The 25,251-nt window shown below is 33.9% G+C and overlaps 1 protein-coding gene and 1 pseudogene across 1 annotated transcript in view; both read right to left on the bottom strand.

The window, feature by feature from the left end:
• The window catches only part of BMT2 (base methyltransferase of 25S rRNA 2 homolog), a 106,193-nt gene that overhangs the window by 48,662 nt on the left and 32,280 nt on the right, over positions 1-25,251 (bottom strand). The window contains exon 3 of the mRNA XM_011372428.2: positions 12,701-12,871. Coding sequence (XP_011370730.1) covers positions 12,701-12,871 — 171 coding nt within the window. The remainder of the gene's footprint in view (positions 1-12,700; positions 12,872-25,251) is intronic.
• LOC111746971 lies at positions 4,925-5,049 on the bottom strand (annotated as a pseudogene).

Raw genomic sequence — 25,251 nt, 5'->3', positions numbered from 1 at the left:
TGATATCTGACTAAATAGAAAACAACTGCCTAACCATGCCATCATGCATTAGGATACAGTAGAAGTACTTTTTGTGTACTTTCCATTTCATCATGTGGCATGTTAAGAAGATGATTACTGAAAATTTCAATTTAATAACATTGATAATTTTTTGTGTTTTATCAATGACAAACATGTATAACTGGCCTTTTTTTTTTCATTGTGAGTGCATGGTGAAGAATACAATGACTCTTAATATAGTTTGGTTCCACTGCTTTGATTTGTGCTAATGTGTCAGCAATTTTATCCATCATTGCTTTTGAACCATCAGTACAAATGGCAATCCAAGAAAAAAAAAAGGTAAATAATATGTTAGTTTTAATATGGAAATGCTCTGAATTTGAAGACTTCCACGAAACGGCCTCAGAGATGTCCAGAGACACATGGACCACACTTTGATATCTGCTGTGCTAGAGTATGTAGCCTTGTTGATGATACCAAGTCTAGGATTAAGGAAAGTTTTTCCTGAGAAAGTTGAATGTTTATGACTATATGTAAGGAGTAACAGGAAATCATCCAGGTGAAGGGGATGAATGATGGGTTGTGATAGAATGCTCTAGGCAGAAGGAAAAACACATGTAGGCAGAATTCTACATGAATAAAAGTAAGGTCAATATTATTGAGTAATGTAGTTAAAATATATATATACATACACACACACCAAGAAATAAGGAAGACAAAGGGTTAATCATAAATGACTTTTTAATGTTACATTAAGGAGCTTGGATTTATCTCAAGGGCAAAGGGAAATCATTAAAAAGTTTGAAGTAAGAGAGTTGGCAATATCAGATCTGTGTTTCAGAAAAAATTCTCAGGTTGAACTGTGGAGAATAGATTGGAATAAGACTGGAAACAGGAAATTATTGCAATACCCCTGGTGAGAGATGAGGATAGAGAGAAATAGACAAAAGTGATACTGAGAACTTAGAATTGATAGTAGGACTTGTTGATTAACTAGATGTGAAAGTGAGATGGGGGAGGAACCAAGAATAAACTTAAAGTTTCTGGCTTCGGCATACATACACCCAGTTAATGAAACAGGGAACACAGTGAGAGAAATAGATTTGGGTGGTTCAGAGAGTAGGAAAGGGAGACTATTAGCTCACTTGTGACACAAGGATATCTCACAGGTACAAATACAAACAAGAGATGTCTAGTAGACAACTAGATATATGAAGGCAGATCATAGGTCTGAACTGGAGATACAGATTTGGAATCATCAGTATACATGCGGTAACCAAAGCTATGTGAATAAATTAAGGTGCCATGGGAGGATATGCTGAGTTTGAAGAAAGCCTAGGACTAGCATTTAAGAGACAGGCACAGAAAGGAAATGTGGTGCATTAAGAAAGTATAAGTAAATGGATTGATAAAGGGCATGTCCTCATAGCATGGGAATTAAGATTAAGACTGATTTGTTTTTTCAAGATAACACTGCAATGATAAGAAAATTGTGGAAGAAATGTATTGTTAATAACTACTAAATTACCATTAAGACTCATAAAATAGGTAATAGCGCATTCATCTGCCACTCCCTTAAAATGAGTAACATTCATTAATATTTGTTTCAGGAAGGGTTTTAGGCTTTCAGTAATTCATTGGAAAACAGTTAATTTGTTAGTTAAAAGAAAGAAAACACTGAAGACTCCATTTCCTGAATTGTCTTTCAATAATTATGTATAAGTCTAATTAAGTTTATATTTTTATTTACTAAAATAATAAACAACCTGTTTTAGACAGTAAAACTTTAACAGATGAGGGCATAGTGCACAGAACTACACTGAGAATCTTATAAACTGAGGTTAACAGAAATAACCTTTTTGGAATGCTTTAAATCTTACTAAGGAAGTACATTTACTTTATGAATCCCTACAGACAGAATTTCTTTGGGTAGAAAATAGTCTGTTGCCATTATTATTATTATTATTTTTGTCAGATTACAGAAGTCTAGATCATGGTATTTTTCTCATGATCATTTGTCAACTTAGCTGTTACTCAAATGATGTTCAAAACTATACAATCATCACTCCTTTCTTTCTCAACATCTAGTACTTTGGGTCATTATCTGAAAGCTCAGAGCTGTGGAGTTTTTATACATAGTTCTTTCCATTTTTTTAATAGCTAGAAGACTTTATTATTATTATTATTATTTTTTTTTTTTTTTTTTAAAAAAGGAGACTCACGAATGTTAGATATTTCCCCAGGGTTATTCTCTAAACCAGTGATACAACTGGGAAAGGAACTACCTTTCTAACTTTTTAGAAAGGAGCAACTGATAAGGATAGATTATTTGCATTTGGTTTGTTTATAATCTAATACAAATATATACACATATATTTATATACATACATACACACAATATATGTAACCAAAAGTAACTATGAAGGAAAATTTTATATTTTTGAATTAGTAATATGCATTGTTTCTGTAGATAGCTTAAAAATTACAATATACATGGCTTTAAATGGGACTTAATATCTTAATATTACTAAAACTCCAGACCTGATATTTATAATCATGATTTCAGTCTATGAACATTTCAGTAAAATAAATGAAGAATCAAAAGACGCATAGACTGAAAATGAAGGGATAGAAAAGATATTTCATGTAAATAGAAACAAAAAGAAAACTGGAGTAGCTAAACTTGTATCAGACAAAATAGACTTTAAAACAAAACATGTAAAAAACGACAAAAAAGGACATTATATAATTATATATCCAAGAAAGGGATGTAACAATCGTAAATATCTACACATCCAACATAGGAGCACCTAAATATATAAAGCAATTAATGAAAATAAAGGGAAAAACCCACAGAAACACAATTAAGGGTACGGTATTTCAATACTCCACTCACATCAAAGAATAGGTAATCCAGACAAAAAATTAATAATAAAATGACAACCTTAAATGTCATTATTAGACAAGGTCAACTTAATAAACTATTTTAGAACACTACACTTAAAAACCACAGAATACACATGTTTTTCAAGTGACATGGAACATTCTCCAGGATAGATCACGTATCAGGCCACAAAATAAGCTTAATAAATTCAGGAAGACTAGAATCAGTGACACCAGCATCATGGTGGAGTAAGAAGATTGCTTACTTTCTCCCCTTAAAGTTACATACATAGGATAACTGTAATTCAATAAAGGATACCCTGCTCAACTCACAAACATGTCTGAGAGATCCATGCATGGAGATAGTTGAAGGTAGACTTATGGGAATGAGCAGGGAAGGTGGGAATGGGGGATAAGCTCAGACATGGGGCCTGCAGATGCAATCCTGTGTTGGTGTGGCCCTAGCTGACACGGTAGTGGAAAAGGAGTTGGGCTGCAACCCTCATACAGCAGACTAGAGGGTCAGCAGGGCAGTAACAACATTTGGGCCTGAGTGGCTGGTGTCCATTGAGGCTAAACCTGGTGACATGGACAGAGACACAGCACAGCACTGTATAGCTGCCAGGGGCTGGTAGCCGCCATTACTAGGAGCAAGGCAAAATCGCAGACATGCAAACCGGCCTCCCCTTACCTCCCTGTACCCACCCAGACCCAGCTGATGTTGAAGCAAAGGAGGTGTGGGGTTGCAGCACAAACTCAGCAGCTGGGAGTATGTGAGGGACAGAAGGAACATTCCTGCCTATGTAACCAGTGCCACTTGGCACTTAAAACCAGTTAGAGATGCCACACAGAAGCATGACAGCAGTGAATTAGCAGCCACCAGCACTAGCAAGACAAAGCCACAGACTCGGGAACCATCCCTCCACCACCCCTTCACCAATCCATTACAGCAGAACCCAACAAAGGCAGTGGAGACACCTTGGATAGCACAGTGTAGCTGGTTACCTCTGGTTACAAGGAGGCAGTGCCAGGAACTCATAAGTCAGGAGTCCCATTACCTATCACATCCCACCAAGGGGATGGTATTCTGAGATTGAGGAAATCGGATTACAGAGAGGATGCCCACCTTCTCATGGAATACCGGGCATTTCTCCATAAGGTGACACAGCCCAAATAAGAAGCCAGAAGTCCAAGTAGAAAACTAATCTCAATAAGAAAGACTAGTTTCAGATTAAAAACACAAAATTTGCATCATAGAAGCATTTATTAGAAAACAAAAGACCTCTACTTATAAACCTGCTGAATTGTTAAAAACAAAAGAGTATCTAAAAAAGAAGAGTTCACTATCTCAAATGTGCAGGCAAAGAAAGAATCCATCAATTACTATGAATAAATAACAAAGGTAACAAAGTAGCTCAGAAAGAAAATGAAAAGACTCCAGAAACCAAACATAAAGACTTGGAAGACAGAAGCAGAAAATAGAAACTCTAATTCAGAATAAGGTATTAAACACTCAATTATAACATAAAGGTTTTGGGGGAGGGGGAGTTAAAAAAAAAAAACACTATACCTTCCATAATTTTGATATCAACCAATATGCTTCATAACAATTGGGTTGGAAAGGAAATGAGTTCAAAACATACATAGAGACAAATGAAAATGACAATAACCTTCCTACAAAGAATAAGAAAACCTTAATTGACAGCACTAGTAAGGAAACTGAAACGATAATCAAAAATCTCCCCAAAAACAAAAGTCTAAAACTGTATGGCATCACTAAAGAGGTCTACCAAATATTCAAAGATTAATTACCCATCTTTTTCAAACTCTTCCAAAAAACTGGAGAGGAGGCCATTTTATGAGGCCAACATTACCCTGATACAAAAGCAGGCAAGAACACCACAAAAAAAAATCTTATAAGCCAATATCTATGATGAAGACAGGTCCAAAAGTGCTAAACAAAGTACTAGCAAATCAAATATAACAATACATTAAAATTATAATACAACATGATCGGCTGGGGTTCATCCCAGGGAACAGTATCTTTTTGGATATATCTCTTCAAGCAAGGAAAACAAAAGAAAAAATAAACAAGACTATATCAATTAGCACTAATCATGCCTTGGATAAACCTCATGGGCTACGATACTGCCATTGCGCAAAGCTAAACAAGACTACATCAAACTAAAAAGCTTCTTCTGCACAGCAAAGAAAAACAACAAAATGAAAAGACAATCTACTGAATGGCAGAAGATGTTTGCAAATGATACATCTGTTAAGGGGTTAATATCGAAAATACATAAATAACTCATATAACTCAACAACAAAAAGTATCTATGGGCAGAGGACCTGAATAGACATTTCTCCAAAGAGGACACAGAGATGGCTAACAGAAATATGAAAAGATGTTCAACATCACTAATCATCAGAGAAATGCAAATTAAAACCACAATGAGATATCACCTCACACTGGTCAGTATGGCCACCATCAAATAAATCAACAACAAAGTGCTAGAAAGGATATGGAGAAAAGGCAATCCTCATACACTGGTTGCGGGATTTTAAATTAGTGCAGTCACTATGGAAAAGAGTATGGACAGTCCTTGAAAAACTAAAAACCAAAAATAAAACTATCATATGATCCAGCAATCCCACTTCTGGGTATTTATCCAAAGAAAACAAAAACATTCATTCAAAAAGATAGATGTACTCCTATGTACATTGCAGCATTACTAGTAATAGTCAAGATATGGAAGCAACCTAGAAGTCCATCAATAGATAAATGAAGCTGTGGTATGTAACTACAAAAGAATATTATTCGGCAACAAATAATAATGGAATCTTGCCATTTGCAACAACATGGAGGAAGCTAGAGGGTCAGACTGAGAAATACAAATACCATATAATCTCACTTATATGTGGAATCTGAAAAAATAAATGAAAACCAACAAAAAAGAAAGAGACATGTAGATATAGAAAATAAGCTTATGGTTGCAAAAGGGGTGGAGGTGGGGGGGTGGGAATAAAATTAAAATATGTTTAATTAGGTCCTCTTTATTAGACATTACCTATTATCATGTATTATATTCTGTCACAAACCTTTTACGAATATGATCAGTATCTTATATCCGAAGGTAGAATTGAGACAGGCTTATAGCAAGACTCTTGGATAACAATGACTATCTAATGGTCTTTTCTTTCCCTCAGTGCACCACCTCTTCCTTCTGCCTTTTCTTCTACTAATCCTCAAGCAGATGATTATAAAGACATGGTTGTACTGTCCTAAGTATGTCCTTTCTTCCTTCCTTTCCTTCCATCTATTCATTTGTCTTTCTTTCTACCCATGAAGCATGTATTAAGCCCCTACTCCAATAATATAAATATCAAGAAATACTCTGAGTACTACATAGTTCATACAAACTGATGAACACTTAAGATCCCAATACTTAAGTGATAAAAGATATAAACAGACAATTCTCAAAACAGGAAGATAAAGAAATGACCCTAGAGACTGAGCAAGCTGCAACTCAAATGCAAACAAAAGGTTCAGTTGGGGCTTCAGACTGTCCTAAGGATTGAAAGCCACAATTATTTACTAGAAATTAGATATTTTATTCAGAGTTCCATTTTGTGCAGCTTTGCCTAATCCTGTACCATTAAATACAATTTTTCTTTTGACTTTAAATCGGTGCCTCCATTTAAAAATAATTAAGAAAACCTATTAAACTGGTCCACCTTAAAGTGGTCATAATTCCGTTTCAGAAAGCTGGTTCCTAAGGAGTGAGGAGATTTAAGTATGCAGAACATTTTAAGAGGTAACAAAATTTTACACAGCCCAAAACGTTTCCCTCTCACGTTTATCTATCAAGATATGTGAACAACCCCATAAGAAGAAAGCCAATACTGTTTGACTTGCTTTCTGGGGTGGGTGAGGTTTTGCTTTCTTCCTAGAGAGGTAATAATCACCTTTCATTTTTATCTAAAATAGTCACAAAAGTAATTTTGTGCTTCTGCTAAGGGAGTAAATAAAGGCTTTCAAAAAAGACCAGTGAGCCTTGGAATTCCATGGAGGGTGGGAGGGTGTAAAATAAAAAAAGGAAAGAAAAGAAATGATCCTATTCACAGCCATGGCTTACCTGCTAAGAAACTTAGTCAAAATTTGGTCCTATTTATATAGCAAGAGTAATAGACATAAATGGTAGATGACTTTCTTCTCAAACTGACTGATTAACTGGTAATGGCTTCTTAAAGTACTATGTGAAAAGGATTCTGAAGCCAAGTTCAAGCTCTGTAGGAAAGAACCAGTGACTTATGTTTATCATGGATTTCAGAAACTATAATGACAGCAGGTGTGCGATACTTCAGTCGTGACAACTGTTAAAACTTCACAGAATAGATTTTATTTTCTTGATTTCATATGATTTTCCTTTCTTTTATTAAAAAAATTTCCTTTTCATTGTTTTGTGTATCTGTTAGAAATGCATATTAATACAATGGGATGCCATTTTATTCCATCATGTTAATAAATAATGAATAAAATGAGAAAACTCAATGCTGGTGAATTTTGGCAAAATTGGCACTTACGCTGCTAGAGGTAATGGAATTAGTATTATTTTTCTGGCAAGTCATTCAGTAATATGTACAACTGCCTTGAGTCCTTTATACTCTTCAACCATGAAATACATTTGGGAATCCATCCCAAGGACATAAAAATTCAAGCACAAAGAGGTTTAATGCTGAGAGGAAACAAGTTATAAAGAAAACAATCTAAATGTCTAACAAAAGAATAATGTATATAAAGCAAGATTCTTTCCATCATATTATCTTTCAAAAAGAGGGCAGTGTATTCTGAGTCCTTAAAAAGTCTCTAAATTACTGAGTCCTCTCAATTGCTCTGAATATTTAATAAAGTATTATTTAGGAAAAACTAACATTAGCCTTAGATTTTTTTTCATCACAAGCAAAAAAAGCATTATTTAACCCCCCAATATAGATGATAATACAGTCATTATCTAATCATGCTTATACCATCAGTCAGAACATATCAATTTTACTTTAGATTGAGACTGGTTCAGTGTCTTAAATTACCTTCTGCTGGCCTCACAGGATGAATTACGAAGTATTTACTTTGATTCTATATTTTGGAACAGACTGTAGAGAATTGTCATTTTTTTCCTTAAATGTTGGTAGATTTCACCAGTGAAACCAACTAGGCCAGGTTCTTTCAGTTTTGAAAGCCCATTCATTATTGATTTAACTTCTTTAATAGACACAGAACTCTTTCTATTATTTCTCCTTGTGTGAGTTTTGGAGCCATCAAGGAATTACCATTTCATCTAAGTTATCAAGTTTGTGGGCATAATACTTCCTGTCCTTTGGATCAGTAGTAATGGCCCCTCTTTTATTTCTGATATTAGTAATTTGTGTTTTTCCTTTTTTATTTCCTTGGTTAGCTTGGTCAGATGTATATCAATTTTATTGATCTTCAAAGAACAAGATTTTGGTTTCACTGATTTTCTCTACTGTTTTCCTGTTTACAATTTCATTGATTTGTGCTCTAATTTTTATTTATTTTTTTCCTCTGCTTATTTTGGAGCTAATTTGCTCTTGTTTTTCTAGTTTCTTAAAGCAGAAGCTTATATTGATTTTACATCTTTCCTCTTTTCTAATGCAGTTGTCCCCCCTTATTGACAGGAGACATGTTCCAAGACCCCCAGTGGATGCCTGAAACAGTGGATAGTACTGAACCCTATGTATATATGTATGTACATACACACACTGTTTTTTTCCCCTTTATATATACATAGCTTTTTCACCTGCAAGAAGGACTTTATGGCTTCTCTTTGGCATATCTGAATTGCTAGGATTACTACTCTTGCACTTTGGGCCACTTTTAAGTAAAATAAGGGTTATTTGAATACAAGTACTGTGATACTACAACAGTTGATCTGATAACCAACCATGACTAACAGGCAGGTAGAGTATACCGTGTGGAGATACTAGACAAAAGGGATGATTCACATCCTGGGCAGGATGACATGAGATTTCATTATGATACTCAGAATAACATGCAATTTAAAACCTATCAAATGCTTATTTCTGGAATGTTCCATTTAATATTTTTAGACCAGAGTTGACCACAGATAACTGAAACTGCAGATGAGGGGGTATTACTATATATATGCATTCAATGCAATACATTTTCATCTAAGCACCACTTTTACCATATCCCATAAATTTTGATAAGATATATTTCCATTTTCATTTAGTGCAAAGTATTTTTAAATTTCTCTTGAGACTTCTTGTTTGATCCATGTGTTGATTAGAAGTATGTTGTTTAATTCATAAATATTGAGGGATTTTCCAGCTCTCTTTCTGTTATTGATTTCTAGTGTAACTCAATTGTGGTCTAAAAGAATATTTCTTATGATGACCTATCTTTTAAAATTTGTTAAGGTGTGTTTTATGCCCCAGGATATGGTTTATTTGGTGAATGTTTTGAAAAAATATAAATAATTTTTAAAAGACAGTAACATAAGGGAAGGGGAATCTCTTTGGAAAAATTGAGTATTATTCTATATTCAGGACCACTTTATATTTAGACATGTACAGGGCAGATTTTTTATTGAGATATAATGCTTTAATAGCACCGAAAGAGAAATTTATAAAATTCTTTATACTACATGGTCTCTACTATTAAAAAGACTGGAAAAAAATGTACCTAAATGTAACCAGGACTAAGTAACAACTTTTTTACATCTATAATCTCTGCTAAGGGATTAGCAGAGATTTCATATTTGCAAATATTTCATATTTGATCTTATTTCATTCATAGTCAGAAAAATATGAGTGATTTTAATAGAATATGATAAGTACTATAAGAGAGATATAAAAAGGTTTAATATTAATATCAATTCTTTTGAGACGTTCCAGTTAAGCTCTGAAAGAAAAGATGCTTCAAATATAGCCTAATATAGCAACGGTTTATCAGAAAAAGGATATATCACATTTTTAACTGCCAGAAAGTGAGACAAGCACTAGGGGAATTTAAATAGTCCCATATGACTAGAATACAAGCTGTAAGAACGGTTGGCAGGGCAGAAGGATTAAGACTATAGACACGTGTTAGGGCCAGAAGTATGTGAAGGAATCCAGAGTTTTTAGACTGAAGAAAATCTAAACCTAGCCATCCTCGGCTAAGTCATTTCAGTGCTTTATAATAAGAAAATCCTGATCTATAACAATTATATTTGGATGGTTTCCTTTATTTTAAGCCAAACTAATTTCTCTCCTTTAAAACAAAACCAGACAGGAATTTCTTGACTATTGCAAGATAGAGGTTAGCAAATCCACTCCTTAAGAAACTATAAAACTGAACAAAAACCTCAAAAACAACCATTTGTAGGTTCAAACAAAGGCAATTAATTTGAGAAGTGTATTTTATGAAAACCAGCTGAACCAAAGTTAACGACAGTGAGGATCAGTGGTGTCCTTGCCCAGGAGCAGCTCTCATCACCACCACCACCCCTTGCTCAGTTTTTACAGAGGTACTTCAAGGACAGGGCTGGCTGTGAAAAACAGCAGCTTCAGTGCTGGAAGAGGCTAACCTGATTTGGAACAAAGTGTGAAAATCCCAAATAGAGCATTGTCAGTAAAAGTAGCAAACTTATTAGAAAACAAACAGAAAGTCAACAGCAGCTACTCTAGACTTAGGTTACAGTTTTGGTAGGGCTGAGCTGTAGACTGGAGGACTAGTCAGAGATTTAACAGAAAGATCCTAGAAATGAGAAAGGCACAGAGGGCTAGATAAGTTCCCACACAGCCTTGGCTGACTGGGATTCACTCCCATATCAACACATATCCACTGGCAGAGGGCAGAAGCCCTACTGGCTCCAGAGGCATTTGAGTACACCCTCTGAACTATCAGTGACCCAGGTGCAAACCCTAGGAAATCAGCTTAAAAGGGAGATAGATCCCATAGATTAAATCCAGGCAAACTACTAAAAAACCATCACTATCAACCTCCTTGGGGAAAAAATCCAAAACTAGATTTTCTACAACATATTATCAAAAATACATTAAACAGTTTCCAACAAAAAATTATGAGACATGCAAAGAAAAACAGAAAATTGTGGTCGATACTCAAGAAAAAGAGCACTAAATACAAACCGATTCTGAGTGAGCCCAAATATCAGATTTACCGAAGACTTCAAAAATCACATATTATAAAAATATTCAAAGAATTAAAAGAAACTGACTTAAAGAATGAAAGGAAAATATGATAATGACAACAAATAAAGTAATCTCAGCAATGAAAAGTGAGATTATAAAAAAGAACCATATAGAAATTCTAGTGTTGACATTTTCCATATGTATCTATTTTTGATAGCAGTATAACTACGATTTCTTACACTGGTCAACATTTTAAAAATATTTTAAAATATTCATTATTGTAAAGTTATAAACATCCTGAGTTATAGATGTTTAGTAAGTCATTATGCTTTGTAAGCTTTACAGTAACCTTTAAATAAAGGTTAAGATGTGTTCCCTTTTCCTACTGAACTAGTCAATGGTATATTAATTTTTCAATGAAATTGCTTATAACTAGATAATATTTTCAACATGGTGAAAAACCAAAATAACCAAAGGTAATGCTGTGTTGATATCTACAGATTTAGAACTGTTTTAAGAGGTTAATTTTATTTTCATGGTTAGTTTTCAGTGTCTACCAAGAATGTTTCTAGAATTATTCAAATTTAGCATTTTCAAGAGAGTAATAAAATATAACGACACCACAAATCTATTATGGTACTAGGGTGTATAAATCATTTTTAATACTCCTAATAATTAATTGGATTATAATACTCATGTACTTATATGTATATATACACAATAGAATACTATTTTAACCATTAAGAAGGAAATCCTGCATTTATGACAACATGGATGAAACTTGAGGGCATTATGCTAAGTAAAATAAGACAGAGAAAGACAAATACTGTATGATCTCACTTTTATGTGGAACCTAAAAAAAACGTCAAACTCAAAGAAATAGATTATATTTGTGGTTACCAGAGGCAGTGGGTAGGGTGTGCGGGAGCGGTGGTGAAAGGTACAAACTTCTGGTTATAAGATAGTAAGTTCTGGTGATGTAATGTATATTAGATATTTGAAAGTTGCTAAGACAGTATACCTTAAAAGTTCTCATCATAGTGAAAATATTTGTAATTATGTGAAGTGATGGATGTTAACTAAACTTATAGTAATCATTTCACAATATATACATATATCAAATCATTATATCATACAATTTAATTTATATGTTATATGTCAATTATATCTCAATAAAACTAGAAAAATACTCATGTACTTATTAAATTTGTGTCTATATGCATACATTGACTACTAGCAGGCAGATTATCATATCAAGAATAAAATAATGGTAATTGGTTCTTTAAGTAATCTTTCATTATTCCTTATTTGTGATAGCCACTTTAAACAGTTTATTTGGATTTTCCTGTTTTGATTGATTGTATTACCAATAAGAACGATTATTATAACATTTAATAAACTATTCTTTCTCATTTTTAGTAAGAACAATCTACATTATAGAACAACAAGTTTTACAGATGCCTTGTAAAATTTTATGCTAGTTTTCTACCTAATACTACTATAAATCTGCACTTTTCAGCCTACCATATTACCAGAGGAACAAGCATACTGCCCACTATTTGGTATAAACCATCACATAATTTTAGATTATTAACAAAGCTATCCAGGATAATGTTAATAATTGAAGTACAAAAGGTATACTTACTCAGTTATAATTTCAGGGTTTGTAAAGCTGAGGTTGGTTAAATGACCTTCAAATTTAGAAGACTCGTGTATACTTAAGGCTGGCGTGGTCTTAGTGGCAAGTACAGCTCTTTTTTCATCTTTTTCAAGTGCTTTTCTCTTCCCACCATTTTGGAAATATTCTCTGCATACACTATAAGGCAAAATAAAACTATATTTTAAAACATGAGGTATGAATATAAAATTAAGTAGAAAAATATTAGCCTTTATTACTCAAAATGGGAAACTTATAAATTACAGATTCCTATTTTGAAAATGTCACATAGAGGTAGGTTTGGGAACCCTGTAGTATGTTTGCATTTTTAAAATTACCATACAACAAAGCACAATCATATGCTTAATTAAAAAAAAAAAAAGTATGTTCTTCAGGAGCACAGATGTGCCTGTATATTTTACTGAACTTCATTCTTAACTGAAACATAAGTTGTTCCAGAAGAACTTAGATAACTGCTATTCAGTGACAGCATCCAAAAAGAATAGTAGACACAGTTAATTCCAAGTCAGCTTTGCTAGTATTAGACAGATATCCCAACAGTTGTTTTTCAGATCCCTTCTGGTTTATGAAAAGTCAGGTTGTCAACACATTGAAAATCATTTACCTTCTTATTTGCTCTGAGAGAAGGGTATAAAAATCTAGTTTAAGTAAAAATAGTATCATTTCGGAGAAGGAAAAAAAGGGTGTAGATGATAGAGGTTCTGTTCATCCCTCTGATGACCAAATCAAAGTTGTGACAGAAACAAGAAGAAAACCATAAGGAAAATCCCCTGGGATCTAGATGAACAAGCTATACAACTAGGGAGAAATCTAAGAAATCACTCTGCAATGGCAAAAGGTAGAAAGGCATGAAGACTCAAGACTGAGGCTAGTCGGTGGGAGGCTATGGCAGCCAGTAGCTGCAGATGCCTCTTAAAGGAGCCCTGTCCGCGAGTGAACTTCTGCAGTAATATACCTGCTCGCTCTGAGCACCAGTGCCGTTAGGGCTGCACAGGAGGCACCAGGGACTTACAGGGGGGTGCTGAATTGTCGGAGTGCGGGCTGAAGCAAGCCTCACTCTGTACAGAAGTGCCGGAAGTATCCCTTGTTCCTCTGTTGAGCCCTCCCACCTACCAGTGTGCCGACATAGAGGAGACATCTTCAAACTGGATAACAGAGGTCACTCCATCCAATGGATTCCCTTAAACTCCACCTCCCCCAACTCGTAGCCCCATTCAAGCCACATCCAGGTGTGTCCTCGCTTAGTCAGGTGTCCCTTGCTGAAGAGCACCTAGACTCATACTGGTGACATCTGGCCTAGGTTTCTGGTATAGCCTTTTGAGGCAACTATAAGCACAGCATCAGCGGATTGCTTGCTAAATTTTAAAGGTGGCCCCGCAGGGGTACAGGCTGGGGCTAAACTTGGCCTGCAGCTGAACCCCTCTCAGCACTGTGCCACTGGACATATCACATAAAAGCTGCACTAATAAGACTGAAAGACTTAAGAGCTTAGCTTAGTACATAGAAATGGACACAGAAAGACAGCCAAAATGGGAAGACAAAGAAGCAGAAACCATATGAGAGAACAGAACAGAGATCCAGATAATGGAGTCAAGCAATCTAACAGATGCAAAGTTCAAAACATTGGTTATAAAGATGCTCAATGAACTTATGGGGAAGTGTAGATGAATTCAGTGAGAACTTTGACAAAGAGATAAAAAACATAAAAATGGAAATTGAAATTATAAAAGGGAACCAGTCATAAATGAAGAACATATTACCTGAGATGAAAAAATCAGCTGCCAGTCTTATGGGTGCTCCCTTGTAGGTAACTGTCTGTTTACCTACAGACAGTTAGGTAGAACTGGAATAAGTAAAGTGAATAAAGAGGAGGATCAAATGATCTATACAGAGCATGAGAAAGCCAAGGACACTCAATCAGAATGGCAAGAAAAAGAAGTCAAGATTATAATAATAATTTAAGGAGCCTATGGAACACTATTAAATGTAAAAATATCTGTGACATAGGGGTATTAGAAAGAAAAACAAGATGTTGAAGAATTATCTGAAGAAATAATGATGGAAAACTTCCCTACCCTGGGGAAGGAAATAGACATAAAACCCCAGGAAGCTAGAGAGTCCCAAAACCCAGGAACCCAAAGAGGCCCAAACAAAGACACATCATAATTAAAATGCCAAAGGTCAAATACAAAGACAGAATCTTAAAAGCAGCAAGAGAAAAACAGACAGTTACCTACAAGAGAGCTCCCATAAGACTGGCAGCTGATTTCTCAAAAGAAACTATGCAGGACAGAGGGCTTGGAACAAATTATTCAACGTGATGATCTACAACCAAGAATACTTTATCCAGCAAAGCTATCATTTGGAGTTGAAAGACAGATAAAGGGCTTCCCAGACAAAAATAAGCTAAAGAAATTTATCAGCACCAAGCCAGAATTACAGGAAATGTTGGAGGGACTTTATTAAGAAGAAAAATCAAGTATCAAAAACAGGAATAAAGAATGGTAATAACTACATTCCTATCAACAAATACCTCAAATGGAAAAGAATTAAGTGCTCCGATCAAAAGAGAGATAAGAAAACAAGACCCCTACATATGCTGTCTACAAGAGACTCACTTCAGAGAAAAAGACACACACAGACTAAAAAGAAGGGGATGGAAAAAGATATTTCCTTGATGGACCTAGAAGGTATTGTGCTGAATGAATAGGTAGAGTAGAGAAAGAAAAATATCTCATGATTTCACATACATGTGGAATCTAAAGAACAAAATCAACAACGACAACAAAAGTGAAAATAAACTCAGATACAGACTATTTAAAGGGAGTTGGTGCGGGGACAAAAAAAGGCAAAGAGATTAAGAGGAACAAATGGACAGTTGCAGAATAGACGTGGAGATGTAGAGTGTAGCATGGGGAAGATGGTTAATAATGTAATAAATATGTAAAGGGGAAGAAGGGTACTATATTTAGTGGGGTGATCACTTTGCAAGTTATGTGGCTCTCCGATCGCTATGCTGTACAACTGAAACTGGTATATTATTGTATGCCAACTATAATAATAAAAAAAAAAACTCATTGAATTGTACAATGTAAATACAAGCAACTAATTGTCTATTATATTTCAATAAAGATAAGAAAAAATAGTATTTCGTAAAGGTATATCTTCAAAGAGAACAAGGTTGGAACACAGTAGTGGTTTTCATAACACTTCAAAAGTATTCCTGTCTATCAAGAGACCATTCCTACTTGTCCCAATTCTTATATGTTATTAAAATGCAGAATTTTCAAGATATATCATTTTAAGCTTATATAGTTTAGCCCATATCAAGTTGCTATCCAGAATCAGAAACTGATGACTGGCGTAACCTTAAATAATTTTCTTAGTATCTAATATAATTTTAGGATGAATACAGTATGGACTCATGCCTGGGTATATTATAAGAAAACAAACATGAACCATAGAATCAATTCCAACATTTATTAGCTATTAAATCCAAAAAACTTAATAGAAAGAAAAAAAAAAAGAGAGAGAGAGAGAGACAAGCTCTGGCTCTGGCCCTTGAGCTTACAATGTGGCAAGAGATACACACCTGAAAACATTTAACTGATATACTACTTATCTAAGCTACTTAAAGGAGAATGAAACTTAAATTTTTCTTTTTAGATTTTAAAAATAAATCACATTATTATTACATATAGCTCATACTTTTAACATAGCTAGATTTTTTTGTTTCACAGACACTCCTTGGTGAAGTTCTAAAAACACATGCCGAGAAAAGTAAGAATTGAGGAATTAATTTAATACTCATTTCTACAAGTAGAAGGGAACAATGTCCATTCCTCCTCACACTTGCAGGATACTATTAGTTCAACTTTAATTTTTCTAAATATCTATTATTTAATATTTCTTTAACTTATTCTATGGAGATTCAGTTTTAACTCTATATACAAGAATTTAAACTCATTCATCACTGATCAAACATTTATTAAGTACCTATCATGTGCTGGGTACATAACTGATGAGAAAACAAATTAAAGGAATAGCTGCTTTCAAGGAGCTCAGACTAATAAAAGGAGATAAACAATTTATATAATAATAAAGAAAATCTAATTGATAAAGATAAAATACAATTGATAAATACCTAACCCAGTCTAAAATCAGTCATATAAGCTGATTTTAGAAAGATGAACGGGATTAAATTAAGCAAGGAAGAATGTTAGTTAAGGAGAGAAGTGTTTTCCTGGTGGAGAGAAGAGCATGAGCAAAGGCATGGAAGAGAAACTCAGCATGGATCCGGCAGAGATGGACATCAGTTAAAGCTATGTGAAATTTAAAGTGCCAGGCAGAAAATGGATGAGTAGATAGATGGACTCACAAGTGAGAAAGCCCTGAGGCCAGCATACATATGTAGAGAACTGGTAGTCAGGTGACACTGGAGAGTAAGCAAGCTTCAGATCATGGAAGACCTACAGGCCAATTTAGAAATGTGGCCTTTAGAAATCTAATCTAATGACAGAAAGTGGTTTAGTGGTTTCCTGAAGTGAGTGGGTTAAACTACAAAGGTGTACAATGAAGCTTATTAGAATTATGGAAATGTTCTATATCTTGATTGTGGTGGTGGTTACATAAGTACAAACATTTGTTAATACCCACTGAACTGTACACTAGAATGGGTGCATTTTATCGTATATAAATTGAACCTCAGTAAGGTTAATAAAAAAAAAATGTAGCCTTTATCACCTAGGAATTAACACTAAAAATAATGCCTCTACCATATGACATTTCACTAAGGCATGAAATACCAAAGAGCTTGCTTACCTTTCTATTAGGTAGAACCATATATAATTGTGATATTCAATAGTTCTTGAGCCACAAAAATTAGTTTTATGTGGTTCAATCTCATAGTTATCTAGAAACTTGACTGCAAAACACATAAACAGCTAGAATTCCAGGTTCTCATAGCCCATCCCTACACACCTTCCAAAAAATATAAAGATCATTAGGAAGAGCAAATAAAAATCACATATAGTTCATATCTATGGCATAACTAGGAAAGAGAACAGCTCTTCATTTTATTTGTAATTGAGGAAATAAAAATCTAAGGAAAACTGAATTGGCTTTGGAGCTACCCAAAGTACAGAGTCAGATGAGGACTCTAAAAGAAAGAAAGGTATGATGGGGTGTTAAGGATGGAAAAAACTACATAACACCAGCCAAGTTTCACCACCAAAAAAGGGTCCAACTCTGAGTGGGAAAATCTTAAGAAGAGATTTGGGAAATGGTGAATCAGAGCATTAGCCATGGGAAATTCAAAAGTAAGTTTTGAAAGTATATGGGAAGGGCTGTCACCTTGAGAAGATTTTATTTCTGGGAAAGAAAAGAGGCACCTTGAAAAAAGGAGGTATATCTGGAGGCATGGTAATAAGGGGAAAGAATTAAGCGATAACGATAAAGGGAAAGAAAGAAGCCTATTGAGGTGTCATAATCTATACATAGTTCAAAAATCATAAGTCAGACCAAAAGAATACTATATTTACTAAGGGAACTCTACTTTTGTATTTTGTAGCAATCAAGCAAGGTTTTTGGAATTAAGAACAAAGTAAGCCACCCAAATCCTACCTACACATGTAGAGACACTCCAACATAATAGACAAAATATATAAAAGAAATGCCCAATGAATCCATCAACCATACAAGTTTCTATTAGAAGTGAAGAGAAAGACAATCAAAACTTTTCAGGTGAAAATTCTCAAAAGCACAGAAAACAAAAATAGACACTAAAAACTGTATATAACATTTCATTAATTATATATAAGTAAGCAATTGCAGATTGAAAGAACACTTTAAATTTTAAAGGAGATTTAAAAAAATGAGAATGAAGAACTAAATAAATGGAGAGAGATTCCACAATGTCAGTTCTTCCCAATCAAAATCACAGCAAATTATTTTGTGGATATCAACAAACTGATTCTAAAGATCACAAGGAGAGGAAAAAGACCCAGAAATAGCTAACACAATATTGGAGAACAAAGTTGGGAGGACTGATACTATCTGACTTCGTGACTTAATATAAAGCTATAGTGATCAAGAAAGTAAAATATTAGAGAAAGAATTGACAAATAGAATAATGGAATAGAATACAGAGCTCATAAATAGACCTCCATTAATATATTCAACTAACCTTTGACAAAGGAGCAAAGGCAATACAATGAAGTAAAAATAATCTTTTCAACAAATAGTTCTGGAACAACTGGATATTCACATACAAAAAAATGAACCTAGACAAAGACATTACATACACCCTTTACAAAAATTAACAAAAAATGGATTACAGACCTAAATGTACAACACAAAACTATACAAGTCCTAGATAGATTTATAAATTTCCGAGAAAAAATCTAGATGACTTCGGGTTTTTTTAGACACAACAGATCAAAATCATAATCATGAAAGAAAGAACTGAGAACCGAGATTTCATTAAAATTAAAATTTTCTGCTCTGCAAAAGACAATATGTAAGAGAATGAGAAGACAAATCACAGACTGGGATAAAATATCTGCAAGACATATCTGATAAAGGACTCTTATCCAAAATACATAAAGAACTCTTAAAACTCATCAAGAAAACAACTTGATTAAAAAATGGGCAAAAGACCAGAACAGACACCTGACCAAAGAAGATATACAGATGGCAAGTATGCATAAGAAAAGATGCTCCACATTGTATGTCACTAGAGAAATGCAAATTAAAACAGCAATGAGCTACTACTATATACATTATTAGAATGGCCAAATTCCAGAACACTAAAACACCAAATGCTGGTGAAGAAGTGGAGCAACAAAGAACTCTCATTCATTGCTGTGGGGAATGCAAAATGTTATAGTCACTTTGGAAGATAGTCTGGCGGTCCTATACGAAACTAAACATATTCTTACCACACAATCCAGCAATCATGCTCCTTGCTATTTGCCAAGAGTTGAAAACTTCCACACAAAAACCTGTACATGAATGTTTACAGCAGTTTTATTCATAATTGCCAAAACATGTGATTTTGATAAAAGCAACCAAGATGTCCTTCAGTAGATAAATACATCAATAAGCTGTCGTACATCTACACAATAGAACATTATTCACCACCAAAAAGAAATAAGCTATCAACCATGAAAAGACATGGAGGAACCTTAAATGTATATTAAGTGAATAACGTCAACATGACATTCTAGAAAAGGCAAAACTATGTAGACAGTAAAAAAGTCAGTGCTTAAAAAGGGTAGGAGAGAAGGATGAAAAGACGGAGCACAGAGGATTTTTAGGGCAGTAAAACTGTTCCGTATGTTACTATAGTGGTGGATAGTTGTCTTTATATACTTATCAAAACCCATAGAATATATAACACCAAAAGTGAACCCTAACATAAACTGTGGACTTTGGATGATAATGACGTGTCAATGTGGGTTCATTAATTCTGGGTAGATGTTGACAATGGGAGATATTGCACATGTATGAGGGCACGAAATATCCAGGAACTATCCGTATTTTTTCTCCAACTTTGCTATACCTATAACTGCTCTAAAAAGTCTACTTGAAAAGGGAAAAAAAAAAACAAAGCAGAATAGATATCATGTGCCTCCTAATGTAATACATTGAGAAGGACACTATCACCTATGTAATATTCTTGCTAATATACTTAACTTGAATTTAATCACAAAGAAACAACCACACAAATCTAAACTGAGATTTCTTTTTTTCAGAAATCAAAGGAAAGAAAGTGTGAATGAAGGATTTTACATCTAGCCAAGCTATGCATCTTGTAACAAAACCATAGAAAAACAGATGTAAAGAATTCAGGGAACATCATAGTTACAAGCTGCTTTTAAAGAACCTAATGGAAAACAGAGACTCACGGGCATGGACAATAGATGAGCAGTTACCATAAGGTAGGAAGGAAGGGAGGAGGGGAGAGGTAGTTGGGGTAAAAGGGGACAGAAAGAAATCTATGGGCAGTGAACATGCAATGCAATACACACACACACACACACACACACACACACACACACACACACGTGCCTTATTGCTAAATTGTACACCTGAAACTTATTAGATTTTGTTAACCAATGTCATCATAATAAAAAAAAAAGAAAAAAAAGAAAATAAAGACAAATACCAGATTATTTCACTTATATGTGGTATCTAAGGAACAAAAAGAACAAACTAATCAAAAACAAGACTCCCAAATATAGTGGTCAATTTGGTGACGGACAGAGGGGAGGGGGATTGGAGGGCTGTGAGAATGGGGTGAAGAGTTAAAGAAGTACAAATTAGTAGCTGATGGTCACGGAGATGGGGAGCATGGCATAGGGACTGCAATTAGAATGAATACACTGGCTGGGTGGAGGGCCGGAGAAGGGAGGGAGGAGCAATTGGGGGGACGTTTTATGAACTATATAGATGTCTAACCAATGTACTGTATACTTGAAACGAATTTAAATAAATAAATTTAAAAAAATAAAAATAAAATAAAAAACGAAGTACTATTAAAAAAAAAAAAAGAACTTACTGGAAGATGAACTTCATCCATGAGATGATTGGAAAATGTTGGTGAAGAGGCTGGTAGTGAATAAAAAGCATTCAATGAATTTAAAAAAAAAAAAAAAGACTATTTTATAATGATGAAGGCCACAAATATCCAAAGATGTAACAGTTATAAATATTTATGCATTATTTATCATAGTAACCATCTTCACAAAGTAGAAATTCCGTAAGATGCATGGAGAAACATATACGACAAACAGGGACTTTTAACACATCACTATCCATCAAGTGAATGAACAAGTTAAGGTTACAGAAGCCCTAAAGAGCATAGAGCATAATAAGGTTTATCTTATCACTACATAACAAACTTCGCTCTCAAATAGAGTACAGTTTCTTATCAAGTGCACATGAAATTCACAAAAATTATCATATACATGTATTAAGTCATGAAAAAAAACACAGTAAGAATCATAGGAAAAAAAATACAAGACAAAATCATTCCATCACAATGCAATAAAACTAGAACCAATTAACAACAAAATAGAACAAAAAATCGATTTCATCTGCAATTTTTGAAAATTAAATATCTCTGGGGTCAAAAGGAAATACCGATAAAATCACAGGATTTCCATAAATGAATGAATGAATGAATGAATGAAACCACGCATCAGGATCTAAGTAATACAACTAAAATAGTGACCTAAGGAAAATTCAAACCCACATTATATCAATACAAATGAAAGAATAAAAATAAATGAAATATCGAATTCAAAGGACTAGGAAAAAATTGAACCAAAACAAAGGAAGAAGATACTGAGTTAGGAAAAAACAGAACAAATAAATACACAAACTGGTTCTTTAACTTGCATAACTTTATGCAAATGAAACTGAAAACTTAAATGAAACAAATAATTTTTCTAAGAATATATTTTAAATACAGAAATAGAGGAAAATTTATTAAACTTGATTCTTGGTTATTGGTGGAAATGGAAAGTTCAAACAAAACCAAAATTGAAAGATAAAATAGAAATAGTAATCAAAGAGTTATTACACCAAAAAGCACCACTAATCCAATGACAAATTCTACCAAGCCTTCAAAAATCAGATAACCTTATATTAATGTTTTATATTTTCTGTACCTTATGATGTTTTGATAGCTTGAAGGGCCATATACACTGGAGAGAAATCCTACCAAACTTAGCTACTTCCTAAAGATAATAAACAACTTAGTTAGGAGCATGCCTCTCATATACAAGCCAAAATTTCCTTTATTTTACTCTCACACAGCAAGCCATTATTTCCCCTGCCCTAAGTCACCCAGGTCCAAGTACCAGATAGTTAAGAACAGCTTCTATGCCCTAAAGCCCACCAGAATTATCCAAATTAGCCAATCCTAAACTATTAATCTGCCCTACTTTGCCTTTCCCACAAAAAACCTAAAACTGTATAGTCTGTTCTGTCCCCTCACTCCTGCTTCTGCTTCCTGATCAAATCTGGTGCTTCCCTTGTGGCCTTGGGTGGCAAGGCATGCCCCCTTCTCTCAGAATGTAAGTAATAAATTCTTTCAATGGTACTGACCTCTCCATGTCATTGCTTAATCACCTCTATAAAGTAAATTCCCAAGAAACAACCCCAAAACTATTTAAATAGTTCCGGGCCATAGAAACAAAGAGAAATTTTCCAAAGTCATTTTTATGGAGCAAAATAACAATGATAATTAGGTCTGATAATTTCTACAAAAAATACAGACCAATATCACTTATAAATATCAATGTGAAAATATGAAATAAAATTTTGGCAAACAGAATCAAACACAGCAAAGGAGTATGCATTTCAGGAATGCAAGCATGATTCATATTAAGAAAATCTATCAATATAATTCACTATATTCATAAATCTAAGGAGAAAAGTCATATTCATTTCCACAGATGCTGAAAAGAACAGTCAACAAAATTCAACGCTTATTCTTAACAAAAATACTTAATACAATAGGAATTAGTAAATATTTCCTAATAGTAAAATTATACATATCAGCCAAAAACCCAGTAACTTATTTAATGGGGATACACTATACACATTATCGCTAAATAAGTCCTGGCTACATTATAGACAAGAGAAAAAGAATCAGTCAAATGAATTGGAGGGAAAGAAAACTGTATTTGCAGATAATGACAGTATACCTAAACGACCTATAAGAATCAAGCATACAAACAATAAGAGAATTCAGTAAAACATACAAAAATTAAAAAATTTCCACAAAAACATAAACAATAGCCTATTAGAAAATGTAATGGAAGGGAAGATCATATTTTTAACAGCAACAATATGATAAAATACCTAGGAATAAACATAACAAGAAATGTACACAACCGCTATACAGAAAATCTTAAACTACTACTGAAAGACTCAAAAGTAGACTAGAATAAAAAGACATATACCTTTTTCAGGTATACAATTATTCAGGTATACAATTACAACATTATAAAAATAGCAGTTTTTTTTTTTCAGTTATTAACAAATTTAATGTACTCTCAAAAATACAAACTTCAAAAATTTAGTTAGACCAGTTGATTCTAAAGTACACATGGAAAAAACAAACAAACAAACAAACAAAAAACAAAGGCAAGAACAACCAGGAAAACCCTGAGAAAGAACAGTGGTGAGGTGAGGAAAGATGTTACAGAATATCACGGACTAAATGATATAAACAATGAAACATAACAAAACGTCATAAAACAAAATCTACTATGTGGGGAAAGCTGGCATATCATGTAAGTGTCTTTTTCATAAATGATTTTGGAATATAGGTAATTATTTGGGTGGAAAAAGTTAGCTCTATACTTCACAATAAACACCAGACTGAATTCCAAATAGGTCAGAGATCTAAATATAAAAAATGATATCACACAAGCACTAGAGAAAACATAAATTAATTACTAATAGGAATTCTTACAGTCTAGGAATCAGAAAAGCTCTTCTAAAATAATCAAAATTTGGAAGTAATAAATTTTGTAAAAACAAAAATCTACACAGCAAAACAAAAACCTGCGTAGCAAAAGACAAAGTCAAAGAAAAAGGGTACATATCCATAAATAATATAAAGAGCTCTAGAAATAATGAAAAAGGAACAAAAACCAAGAGGAAAAAAAGTATCAAAAACATGAACACATTAATTCACAGAAAAAAAGGCAAATAATGCCTAAATATATGAAAACATACTCAACCTCATTCACATGAGAAACGGAAATTAAAACCACATATAGATACCAATTTCCACATATCAGATTGGCAAAGATTCAAAAGGTGTGCAACATACTCTCATGGTGAGGTTGTGGAGAAATTGATATCCTCTTTTTTGCTGAAGGAAGTGCAAAATGATATAACCTCTGTGGATGATGATTTAGCAATATTTAACAAAATCACATATGCATTTACTCTTTTTACCTTGCAATTCCACATCTAGGAATCTACAAAGATAAAATGCCCAAAAAACAAAAATATGCGCAAGATTATTCATTATAGCAATATTTGTAAAAGGAAAGCTTGTAAATAACATAAAAATGAGAAGTTATGGGGTAGTTAATTTATTTGTTAACTTGACTGAACCACAAATTAGTTATCTGGTCATTCTGGGCATTTCTGTGAGGATGTTTCTGGATGAGAGTGACATTTAAATTGGTAGACTGCATAAAGCAGATTGTTCTTCATAACATGGGTGGGTCTCATCCAATCAACTGAAAGTCCACATAGAAAAAAAAGGCTGATGTTCCTTGGAGTATGAGATTCCTCTTGCCCAACTGCCTTTGAACTGGGACACTGGATTTTTCCTGCCTTTACACTCTAATTGAACCATCGGCTCTTTGAGTCTCAACCTTGCCTATCTTAGAAACGACACTATACCACTGGTTAGGTTTCTACCATGTCAACACACCCTGTAGATCTTGAGACTTATGATTATCCATAAACAAGTGAGACAAATCTCT

The sequence above is a fragment of the Pteropus vampyrus genome, unplaced genomic scaffold (assembly GCF_000151845.1).
Source record: "Pteropus vampyrus isolate Shadow unplaced genomic scaffold, Pvam_2.0 Scaffold206, whole genome shotgun sequence".
NCBI classification, from domain to species: domain Eukaryota; kingdom Metazoa; phylum Chordata; class Mammalia; order Chiroptera; family Pteropodidae; genus Pteropus; species Pteropus vampyrus.
The sequence above is the reverse complement of the archived record's forward strand: the minus strand, read 5'-3'. Positions and strand labels throughout refer to the sequence as shown.